Consider the following 12069-nt stretch of genomic DNA (forward strand, 5'->3'; position numbering starts at 1 on the left):
TTAACTGGTCAAATTGATGCCGATGTCTCACTGGACCAAGAACCATCATTTCAGTCTTATCAGTGTTTAAAAGTAGGACGTTTCTAGACATCCAACTTCTCACTGCTGCAAGGCAATCTTCTAAGGATTTTATGTGAACGAGATTACCAGCAGTTATCGGCATGTATAACTGAGTATCATCTGCATAGCAGTGAAAAGTAATCCCAAAACGCCACAATATGTGCCCAAGGGGTGCTATATAAAGGGAGAAAAGCAGGGGGCCTAAGACAGACCCCTGTGGAACCCCAAATTTCATGTAACTAAGGTTAGAGGTAGTGTTACTGTACAAAACACAGTGAGAACGACTGGTCAAGTATGACGTCAGCCATGCAAGGGCACTCCCAGTAATCCCAAAATGATTTTCCAGCCTATCAAGTAGAATATGATGATCCACTGTATCAAATGCAGCACTGAGATCTAACAGCAACAGAACCATAGTGGTGTCCGAATCTATTGTAAGAGATGATCATTCACCACTTTAGTGAGAGCTGTCTCTGTGGAATGATATTTTCTAAAAGCAGACTGCAGTGGCTCAAAGAGATTATTCTCAGTAAGATAGTCTACGAGCTGCCATGACACCACTTTTTCCAGAATTTCAGAGAAAAATGATAGATTTGATCAGTGCTTAATTTGTAAAGTGGGAGGTCCCAGAGCACAGAGGATGGGTGGCTCCGGTGCAGAAAAAAAAAAGAAGGACGGGGGGGCTTGCGAACAACGCTGTGCGCCACACCGAAAATAAACTGGGCATGTATTGTAGGCCTAATAACACTAGTCACACCAAATCCGGATAGAGTACAAATTCCTGTTTAATGATGTACAGTGGTCCCTCATTTATCGCGGGAGTTACATTCTCTGCGTTCACACCGGGCGCGACGTGAGCGACTGCAGCCACAGGTTGCCATGTAATCCCTATGTAAGGACGCTTTTTCGTCGTGTTACGTCGTGTTGTCCTCCTCCCCAAGTTGAAAAATCTGAACTTTTTCATCTCGTCGTGCCGTGATGACCAATCAGGGACTGACTATGTAGTGACGTGGAGATGTCTGGAGTTTGACTGAAGATGTGAACATGTCCTGTCTCTGGTAGCAGCCTGTGAGCAGGACTTATGTCTCTTTTGTCCTTTATTTCACAATTATGAGAGAGTTTTTGGGATGAGCAGCAGCCCCACAGCAGCGGGAGCGGACTTTTTATTTTTATTTTACGTGCGCACGCGATGGAATCATCTATGGAGATTATTTTACTTATTAACTACACAGATGTATAATAAAGCAAATGGTGACTGGTTTCTAAAGACAATTATGACAGAGTTTTTTTTGGGAAAGAGCGAGGAGCAGCCTCACAGCAAGCCGCGGAGTTTCTTTCTTTCTTTTTTTTTCTTTCTTACATGCGCGCGCGAGCGAATCGTCTGTGTGGAGAATATTTTATTACTTAACTACACAGATGTATAATAAAACAAATGGTGACTGGTTTCTAAACACAATTATGACAGAGTTTTTTGGGGGAGGAGCGAGCTGCAGCAAGCAGCAGAGTTTCTTTTTTTTAATTATTATTTACATGTGCACGCGTGAACGGGACAGTTGGTCCTCAAACTGGGTCCTGCAGAGGCGTAAGGACCGCTGAAAGCAGCCGTCATCCAGACGCACTTCTATTTTCTTCCCAAAGTAATCCAGGAAAGCTTGTGCTGTAAAAGGAGAGCGAACTACAGGTGGTTGTCCATGCATAAGTGTTGCCACCGTGTCGAACAAGAACTTTGAGTTATGCTTGTTTTTGTTGATCAAATCAGAGTAGTAGGTCCGCTTTGTAGCCAATAATGCATGCTTATAGTCTAAGATAGCATCACACCACGCAAGGTGAAATACTTCTAATTTTGAACGAGGTCTTGGAAAATAAAGCAGTGCTGGCTTATTGTTTTGAAGTGTAAATAAAATTAATACAGATAGAAGAACTCCATTAATGTAATAAGCTTAAATATAACATATATCTTTTAAATAATGCACTAATTCTGAAGTTTTGTAACAAACACAGACAGATGCCAAAGGGATTATGGGTAAATGAGCCTCTGCTAACACTGATTGGTTGACTCATTCATTCTATGTAAAAACCAAGGTGTGTGTGTGTTGGTGTTTACATATAAATGTGCTTTTGTAAAATATGCCATTTTTTAATTTGTAAAAAAAAAAGCCATTTGCAAAAAGCCAAAAAGTTGATTTGACAACCATCTGTTATAACCGGGGTCAAAATAAATAGAACACTGCCATCTACTGGTGCCCAGACACTTAGTACTTAGGGCAAATGCTGTTATGAACACTACTGGCCAGTAGAGGGCAGTAGAGACCCTGCAAACCTGCAGTTTTCATACGGATCATTTATTATTCCAAATAAATAATCCGTCCGTGTATGCTACGTTTAAGATGTGTGGAATTTAATAAACACAAACCGAATTTCAGACATTTTATATATATTACTCTGGAACAAAGAGGACAGTCAGTGTTTGACAAAAGCAAGACGTTAAAGAACATGAAGCATTGCAGCTCACAGTAATTCCAATTGAAAATAATGTAGAAGCAACCTGAGCTTCTTCTGGCATTTTTACATAAAACAAACAAAATAACAATGCCTATAAACACAGAGAATATATTCACGAGAGTTTTAGGCACAATATACAAAGTGTTTAATGCTGTTGTCCGTGTTCGTGCCCAATCATAGCATCACAAATGCATTTCTCCTGTCATGAATGTACTGAGATTACCCATAGTGCACTTTGTGGAGACACAATGTCCACACTAAAACCTTAAAAATTAGTGCATTAATTTAAAACTAAAACATATATCTGATATTTTCACTTTATGAAACTTCAGTTTGGTTAAAATTTTAACTATAAATTAAAACTGCATGCCTCTGGATGATGTGGGTGATATGGCCAACACATCCGTATGGGGTCAAATGAAATGAGCTTTTCTGTGATCAGTTCTCCTTTGCTTGGAACCAGCTTTTCTGGAACCAGCTCTCCTCTTAGGAGGATTGAGCTGTGCATCTACTACAAAACATTTAACAGGTTGGTACTCAAATCTTTGATTTCAGACCAGAGGTGGGACGAAGTCACTGTCAAGTCATTCTCAAGTCATCAATCTGCAAAGAAATGTTAGCAGACTGAAAGTTAGCAGTAAAGGTGGGCGATACCGGGAATTTTTGTATTGATCTGATACCAATTAAATACAGGCTCAGTATCGCTGATATTGATACCGATTGCTTTAAGTTAGGTCTTTTGGATCCTTTGGCTCTACCAAAGGATCCAAAAGACCTAGGATAGAATTTCACCAAACATTGTACATGACAACTAAATACTTTATTATCACAATCAACATTTTTGTTTAAAAAAATATCACTCAACACAACTTAAAACAAAATCTCCTGAAGTAGAGGGCTGACAAACCACAATACAACAAAATTAACACACCACAACAAATACTGTAAACAGTTTCAAACTTATTCTGTTTTTCAAGTTGAACAATGCAATAAAATAATACAAAAAAATAAGGAATTTCTTCCCTTCGGTGCACTTTCTTTCTTAAATAAAGAGTGTAAAAACATAGAACTTTAAGCAAATTAAAACAATCTTCTGAGGTTAGAGAGCTGACAAACCACAATAGAGAAAAACTAACACACCACAACAAATAGTGTAAACAGTTTCAAACTTGTTCTTTTTTCAAGTCAAACAATACAAGAAAATAATACAAAGAATAAGGAATTTCCTCCCTTCACTCCACGTCTGTCTTTAAACAAAATAAAAACAATAAGTGAAAATTAAATAAAGAAAGTATAAATAAAAAAGGAATACGTTAATAAGTCCCCCTGTTGAGAACAAAGGATTAGAGGTTTTGATTTAAGATAAGATAAAACTTTATTGATCTCACAGAGGAGAAATTCACATGTCAGCTCTTAAAAAACACACAAGATGGGTGCAAGTAGAGGAAAATGTTCATCAAACAGCGTGTGCAAGGATAAGCAATAATAATAATACTTGTAACAGTACAATAAAATAAGAAAATGAGGTAGAAATATATATATATATATATATATATATATACACATACGAATGCTGTGACATGCCCAGGTCTTCCACCATTCGGAAGATTCAGACGGCTTTCGGTGGCTTTTCAGTCGTGTGACTATCTGAGAAATTGTGGAAGAGCTGGGCATGAAACATGTCCTGTGAGGCTTCAACACGGTGGCGCTTTTGCTGCGCCATCAGCTTCGTGCCGAAGCCATCGGCATGAATTTCGCTGCAACTCTTCATGGCAAAATCTTCTGTCACAGTGGAATGTGCTGAAAAAGTGCTGATGTCCACCTCTTCCACAATTTCTCGGATAGTCACACGACGGTCCCACATCACCACAGCGTTCACTTTGGAAATGACCTGGTCATTTCAGCATGTTGATAGCCGACCGGAGCGCGGCTCGCTCTCCACCATTGTGCGGCCGTCTTTAAACCGGTTGTACCGCTCCTTAATCTGTGTGATGCCCATAGCATCTTCACCGATCATGGCTCATGCAAGCACACGTGATTCAAATCCATCAGGTTTTTGAAAAAAAAAAAACAAGGTCGGATACTTTTCTAACAGACCTCGTACATATTTAAGAACAGTATCATGTTCACAGTGTCACGTGTTGACTCGAGGAGAGCGCTGAGTGGGCGGGCCAGGCTGAGACTACCTGCATGGCTGTTGGCTGGTGCCGCTGAGCCACGTGACGGCGCAACAATAAAAGACCAGAGGGGGGAGGGTGTGCTGCTCCGTGTTGTGTGACACAGCACAGCGCTGCTCTTACAGACAGAGTAGATTGAACCTGCGTGCACAGCAGTCAGTGCGTGCGGGAGAGGAAAAAAAGCTTGAGTATTGATCTTTTTACACAAGGATCGTTCAATATCAATCCAGCGTTGGTATCGATATTATCGATATTAGGATCGATCCGCCCACCTCTACTTAGCAGAACTAAATTTAGCAGAAGCTAATTAATCGACTGATGGTTTTCAAAATTAGCTGAAAAAGTTAGCTTCACTAATTAGCAGTTAGCGGATTAGCGGAACTGTGCCCACTACCACCTTTTCCTATATATTGTACACATCTATACCTTCACTACACATTATCTTTCTATTTTGTATTTTCTATTTTATGATGTATCAACTCTAACGTTAATGTGTTGAGGTCCCATCTGCACCTGAGTTAATGATTTGCAACAGAAGTGCAGCCCCACAGCTTGTTGCCGATCCTTGTCTGAGCGTGGACTGCTGGCATCATGCCAGTGGAAAAGTTTTTCATATGAACCACATCAGTTGTTGTGGTCTTTCATATGTTTTATTTTCCTAATCTTCTCTCTAAATTGCTTTGCAGTGTGTTGTATTTCCAAAGCGGATCTATTTCCAAATACTTCCTCAAGCGCTTTTTCTTTCCTTAAAGACTCACTGAGATTACCAGAAGTCTGAGATGCTTGTAGGAATATACTTAAGAAGTTCATGATTTTACAGAGGTGTTTTTCAAAAGCAACATAATTTAAAAGGCTTGCCAAAATGTACATATGTGTGTACCTCTTGATCACATGCAGATGCATAAGAGCATTTTGAGAGGCACCAGAATCTGCAGGGGGACCAAATAAATGAATTATTTATCATTTGTATAAATTCATTCGGATACATTTTATGTGAAAACATTTAATCACATCATCAACTGAGGTGGTATTTTTCAGAGATATTTAGGACACTAACTTGATGATTTTTGCTGTAAATTAATTTGTGGGTTATCCAAATACTGATCTTCTTTCAGCTTCTGCGTTTTTGCTCAAGGTCTCCACAGCAAATTCGATGTGGATCTGTATGTTGATTTGGCACAGGTTTTTTTTGCCAGATGCAACTCCACATTGCAAGGAGAATGGGCACAGGTGATCTTGAACTAGAAATCTTCTGTTTTGGAGGCAAGTGCACTGACCACTTGGACACCACACTGCCCGCGGGGCATTCAAGTAAATTCAACTATTCACACAGCACTTAATCTGCTTGCAAAATAGGGTGCAGAGTGACTGGATTTATGCAGTTAATTTGACACAGGCATGTTTTGGGCATACAATGAAATAAACCAGTCAGTGTGTCATCTGACATCTCCTTGAAGAGGTGTGTAGTCTGCGATTTAGAAAGCAGACTGGAATGTTCTATTTTTCTAACTCATGCAAATATTCTTTCCATTGCACTCACAAACATTCATTATTTATTTTATATGACACCTAAATAGGTCTGCATCATTCAGTAGTTTCCTTAGAATCAGACAGGTGTTTCTTCTCTGCTCTCCACTTCTCTGAGTCAAGAGGTGGAGAGCAGTGTGGTGAAAAAATCGCAAAAGGAAATTGTTAAATTCTTCATCTGTCCCCGTGAATCCTGGATAACTACTGCTTAGCTTCCGATAGTCACAGTATTATGTAGGGTGCAGTACAGGTCCGGCCTCTTCCGGTTTGCAATAGAAAAGCTTCTTAGTGCAGTATAGACTGGGAACATTTGGTTTAGTTGTGCCAGTGGAAAAGCGCCATTGCTGAGGAGTATGTAGTCATATGCACGTCTCAACACAAAAATGTAGAATCACATCTTCATTTCTGTGTTGTTGGTGAATACAGGGATTACTGCCATTTCAGAGCTTAAGTGAACATCAGCCTCTTTGTCCCAGAGTTTCTATTTAACAGTCTCACATCTTAGCAATCTTGTCTCTTTCTCCTGCAGCCCTGGTTCTCTTATCTATATTCTATAATCATTCCTGCACCTGCTTCTTATGCGTTCATTAATGACGACTTGAAGAACAACTAAAGTGCTTCATCCATCTACTGCGGTTCAATATCTTGTCATTCAGCCCATTGGCTAATATGACAGATAGACACCAGCTACTGATCCTCTCCAGGGGCGTAGGCAGAAATCATAAAATGGGTGGGCCCAGAAAAAAATCAACGGGCCCAACTTTTGGAGTTGTAGGTAAGGTGTAGGTATTATAATACACCGTTTGAAAAAGTATGCCTCGTTTGGACATCGCAAGCAAAACGATATCACTTAGCCTACAGCACTGGCAAAGTGAGCACACAGACGCGACACGTCAGACACAAGTACTCTTCATGGATAATGCAAGCTGCAGTGCAGCCCCCCCCCCCCACACACACACACACACACATTCAGTGCAAGTCTGGTAGCCTACTTGGCTCGGCCTAAACCCAAAATTTCTTCAGACTACCAGAGCAAGAATTTTAGCTGAGGAAGCTTCTGTGATTTGAAGCGAAACGTCCTCACGTCAAACAACCCAGTCCAGTTGAAGATTCAAGCTTCTCTACTAAACCCAAAATGTCAATAAGTATTTAAATAAGGCATTGTTTCAAAAATGAATTCCAAGTTTATGATGAACACATCTCAGCCAACTGCACAGACGCTGTGTGCACAGTTACACAGACGCAAAGTGTCAGACACAAGCACCCCATGGTCAATGCAAGCAGCAACGCAACGCTTAGTCATGTAAAGTCCTTTAAAATAAAAATTCAAAATATATCCGCAACATGAAAACAGGTTGGCTCGGCGGCCAAATTATGAAATTGATAAACAGTGGAAACCATGGCTTAGCGGCCAAATTAAAAACTATCAGAACGGACACCAACATTATTCGTGGCAGATGCAATATAATATTAACAGTTAGGCCTATTTAGAAGAAAAAAGTAATTAATGGTCTCACACTTACATTTGATGAATTCTTTTAATGCTACAGCAGGAGACGACGGGGTTTTTTGTTGAACTCTCTTATCACGTCATCATCATAGTCCAATGATTGGGTCAGTTCTCTTTCAAGGGAAAGCACGGAGAGTGCATTCAGTCTGTGAGTCAACATGGATGTTCTGGTGGACGTTTTTATCCGATTAACAGTAGAAAACAGCCGTTCGACAGTGTATGTTGTTTTTGGCATTGTGATGAGGGCCCGCAGAAGACTATTTATTTGAGGAAAAATGTGGTCCCTCATTTATCACGGGAGTTACGTTCAAAAATAACCCGCGATAAGCAAAATCCGCGAAGTAGTCAGCGCTCTTTTTTGCAATTATTATAGATGTTTTAAGGCTGTAAAACCCCTCACTACACACTTTTCTCAAACAGGCATTAAAATTTTCTCACTTTTCTCTCTTGTGTAAACACTCTCTTTTTTCTTCTGTGCGAGAAGATTATAAACAGACACACGCAGAACACAATGCGTGTGCTCTCCCTTCGCTCACTGCCTCCGGAGGTACGGATGCGGGACCCGCAAAGAATCCAAGTCCTCTCTCGGTGGTCACAGAGCTCTGCGGCTGCGATCAACATCCGGATCAAAATAGCGAGCGTAGTCTCTGGACCTGTTGCCAGATTTGGCGCAATTCCGCACAGCAGACAGGAGGGCGGCGGTGTGATTGGCCCGCTGCGGCGTTTACTGAGCCCGCAGAAAGCGCATCGGAGGCAGTGAGAGCAATCGTGGTGATGCCGACCGGTGCCGCGAACGGCCCGCCTGATAAGGACGCAGAACACAGTGCGCCATTAAAAAAAAAGCATGCAAAATTGCTCTAAAAAATCTGCGAAACTGCGAGGCCGCGAAAGGTGAAAATGAATTAATAAAAATCACAGAAGATGAACCAGATTTTTTTGAAAAAATTTATTAATTGTCGCTCAGTGCTAATGCAATACCATATCATAGGAATACAATGAGGCAACAACAGGTGACTGTCAAGTGTTGACTCAGCCTTCTCCTTGGATGGGGCAGGCCTGGCTGACAAGTTGGCAGGCCCAGGCCCATCCAGGCCCACCCTTGGCTACGCGTAAGATCCTCTCTCAAGGATTATATGGGTGGTTTGATTTCCTTTCACTCCGATAGTGGTGCCACACAGTTTGTCTTTTTAAAAATTACACTTAACTCCAAGAAACCAGCCGCAGTCTAAAATTGTGATAGTGAGAAGCATTACACATTTTGTCTAAATTAATGATCACAAAGCTTGTTTTAATTGGATTATATAGGGCTGTTCAAAGTGATTCAAGCTTAATTGGTTTGCCTGAAGAAAATGTCAGTCCAAAAAAGCTAAATTTGGTGATCAAATTGATTTTATGCATTAGTTGAAATCACTAGTTCATTTCTGCAGTTTCAGAAACACTGTAAAAATTTGAACTACTTCAGCTTAAAGAATTGCGTCTCTGTGACGCCTTCCTGCAGCGCAGCGCATTTGACCGGGGTGTTACAGCTGAGCACCTCGAAATATTTTGGGCATGCTGACAGTTTAATTTGCATGCCAGCATATGACTCCTTTGTCCCGCACATGCGGGACATCAGTTTTAGTTAAGTTGTGCCACATATTGACACATATTTCTTGTAATTTACTCATAAGTCTAAATGCGTCCGTTAATGCTGTCCATTGATTGCATGCTGCAGTTCTGATGTGAACAGACTGTTTCATTCACACATGGAGTAATATAATCTTAATCTTACCTCTTTGTTTCAGTGGGATTCATCATCACAGTCTGAGGAACACGTATCCACATAAAGCCTCCTGTTTTTGGAAAACGACATCTGAAAGTACTTTAATACCTTCTCATGGCTGGAAATGTAGCATTTTAGAGCAAGTCCCTCAGTGGTTTTTCTGCTCCAGATCCGTTTCTCAGAGGATGCTGGTATTGCGGTCTGATCACTGATCAGATCGCGACCAGTGCTTTGAACGGTTCCCCTGTCTGATCAACCCGGTCCCCTGGTGTGCCATGAATGAATGAAGCACTGTGACTCTTTAAAGTACCAAAGTGCTGGTTGTGGTCGGATCGTGACTGGCGCTTTCAGAGTTTAAGGAGTCACAGCGCTTTGTTCATCCACTCTGGGATCAATTTTCAAAATTAGTGTTTTCAGGCTCTGAAAATGCCTGTTCTGTGTGGATGGGCCTCAAACACAGAGCTTCTCGTGGACCGATATGGATCACTAATACACTCAAATAAAGCACAACAAAGGGACAGGACCGTGAGAACAAAGGGGAGAGATACTGCATGTTTGTGAAGGCAGGGCTAGAGGATTACACTCTGATTTGTTGAACACTTCGATGCTGCTGAGGGAGAGCCAGGCAGGCTGCAATTTGGCCACAGGCAGCACACGAAAAATGAGATGTTTACAATGTATTGTGCTGTTGTTAGTTTGAACCAAATTATTCCTTTAATTGTCTGAGGTTCCGGATCGCATTCCTGGACCATTCCAGCCCCCTTTAACACTTGTGTAGGTGGCTTCTGGAACTGCTCAGACAAGGTCAAATTTTCCAAAGGTTGGGGACAAAAGTCACACGAGTCTGTTTAGTTGTTGGCATGTGGAAGTGGTGGCCTAAAGGTTAGAGATGTTGATGTTTCACCTGAGGGGTGTGGGTTCAAGTCCCAGATGAGTCTCTGTGATGCCTTGAAGCCAGACCTGTAATTCCCAAGTTGCTCCTGGGCTGCATTTGGACATGTTACATTGGCACACTCTGATATCAGCTTCATTCTGAAGTGCTTTGAGTGTCAGCATCAGATGGAAAAGTGGTTATAAATGTGTTCTTTAATTTCACAACGTGAAGACATTTTATATTTGTTGAATACCTTTGGTCATTTATTGAAATATTGTGCTTATGATAAAGTGGGTAGTTGCCCTTATTTCTGACCACATTGTAAATATTCTTCTTAAGATTTAGGCGTGCTAATATCTTTGACCAGGACTGCACACATTAAGATCCATTTTTTCAACTTCATATTGTAACTTAAAAAAAGGTTTTTATGATGTATTGCATCAAAATATATTTAACACCACTACCTTTTATGCATTGCTTTTCTTCTTTCTTTTATTTACTCTTTTACTCTTTCTAAAGGTTGTTTTGAAAAGTGCACATTAAATAACATGAGCTACTTTGCCTTCGTCTAAATGTTTTAGCAGACCAACTACAAAATTTTACATTTTCCATGATACTCATCCTGATTTCATACATTCCCTTCAGCAGCTGGTCTGTATTATTTTCAGTGTGGCACAAACACATGGTCAGCAGTTTTTTGTGTTTGCTCAAGTCATTATTGGAATAAAATATTGGGAAATAAGTAACACAGCACTGCACTAACATCTATCTATACTTTGCCATCTCAGGTGGAAACTGTATTCGGCTCTCCCAACATGACGGTGGCTTATCATGTGACTGCAGGAGACATGGTTTACCCTCCCTCCGTAGTGCTGGAGGGCTTGGACTCCTATGGCCGCGATAAGATGATTTCAGACCTACGACAGTATCTCCCCATGGTAACAGCACTGCCACTCCCAATTGCATTATGGAGACGGAGTCCAGACACCAGCTTCCAACTGAAAACAGGTCAGGAACAAATTTGGCTGCCGTTATTTGTCCCGAGGATGTGTAATCAGAATGCTGTTGATCTGATTTTCAAACTCCTCTCTTTCTAAAATCTTTATACTGATTTTGTAAACAGCCTCCTCTTGTTGTTTTGCAGTGCTGCAGTTTGTTGGAGCGGCCGATGACCCGCGCTCCTGTCGATTCTCTCAAATGATGGAGCAGAGGCTGGAAAAGGTGTTTTCTGAAGCACAGGCCAAAGTGTTCATGACCATCAGCAGACTGTCTGTCCAGGTAGACTCATGAGATGTTTGTGTGCACAGTCACTCTGTAGGAGCGGATTACACTTGGAGATCAACCTAGGTGTGTGAACACAGTTGTGTTTATAGCAGAATTTGTTGTCTGCCACACAGACACATTCCACACATATGGCTACATTGGTGTCAAAATGAAGTTGAAGTCTGTCTCCCGGTGCTTTAATATAACTGGAGAGCAGCTGAGCTTAGAAGCAAAAAAGATGAAACACACACATTGCTGCCTGATGCACTACTTTTTTACCCCATCTTGCATAGTCTGAACAAATCCATTTTACACATTACCTACTTATAATATCATCTCTTGACCATCTGAGCTTTTTCCTCTCAAAGAACTGGAACTTGTTCGTCTTTGTACT

The 12069-nt window shown here is 41.0% G+C and overlaps 1 protein-coding gene across 1 annotated transcript in view; it reads left to right on the forward strand.

The window, feature by feature from the left end:
• kiaa1549lb (KIAA1549-like b) overlaps positions 1–12069 on the forward strand; it is a 290305-nt gene that overhangs the window by 157025 nt on the left and 121211 nt on the right. Inside the window, exons 5-6 of the mRNA XM_034188840.1 lie at positions 11201–11420; positions 11557–11690. Of these exons, the coding sequence (XP_034044731.1) occupies positions 11201–11420; positions 11557–11690 (354 nt within the window). The remainder of the gene's footprint in view (positions 1–11200; positions 11421–11556; positions 11691–12069) is intronic.

This window comes from Thalassophryne amazonica, chromosome 2 (genome assembly GCF_902500255.1).
Source record: "Thalassophryne amazonica chromosome 2, fThaAma1.1, whole genome shotgun sequence".
NCBI classification, from domain to species: Eukaryota; Metazoa; Chordata; class Actinopteri; order Batrachoidiformes; family Batrachoididae; genus Thalassophryne; species Thalassophryne amazonica.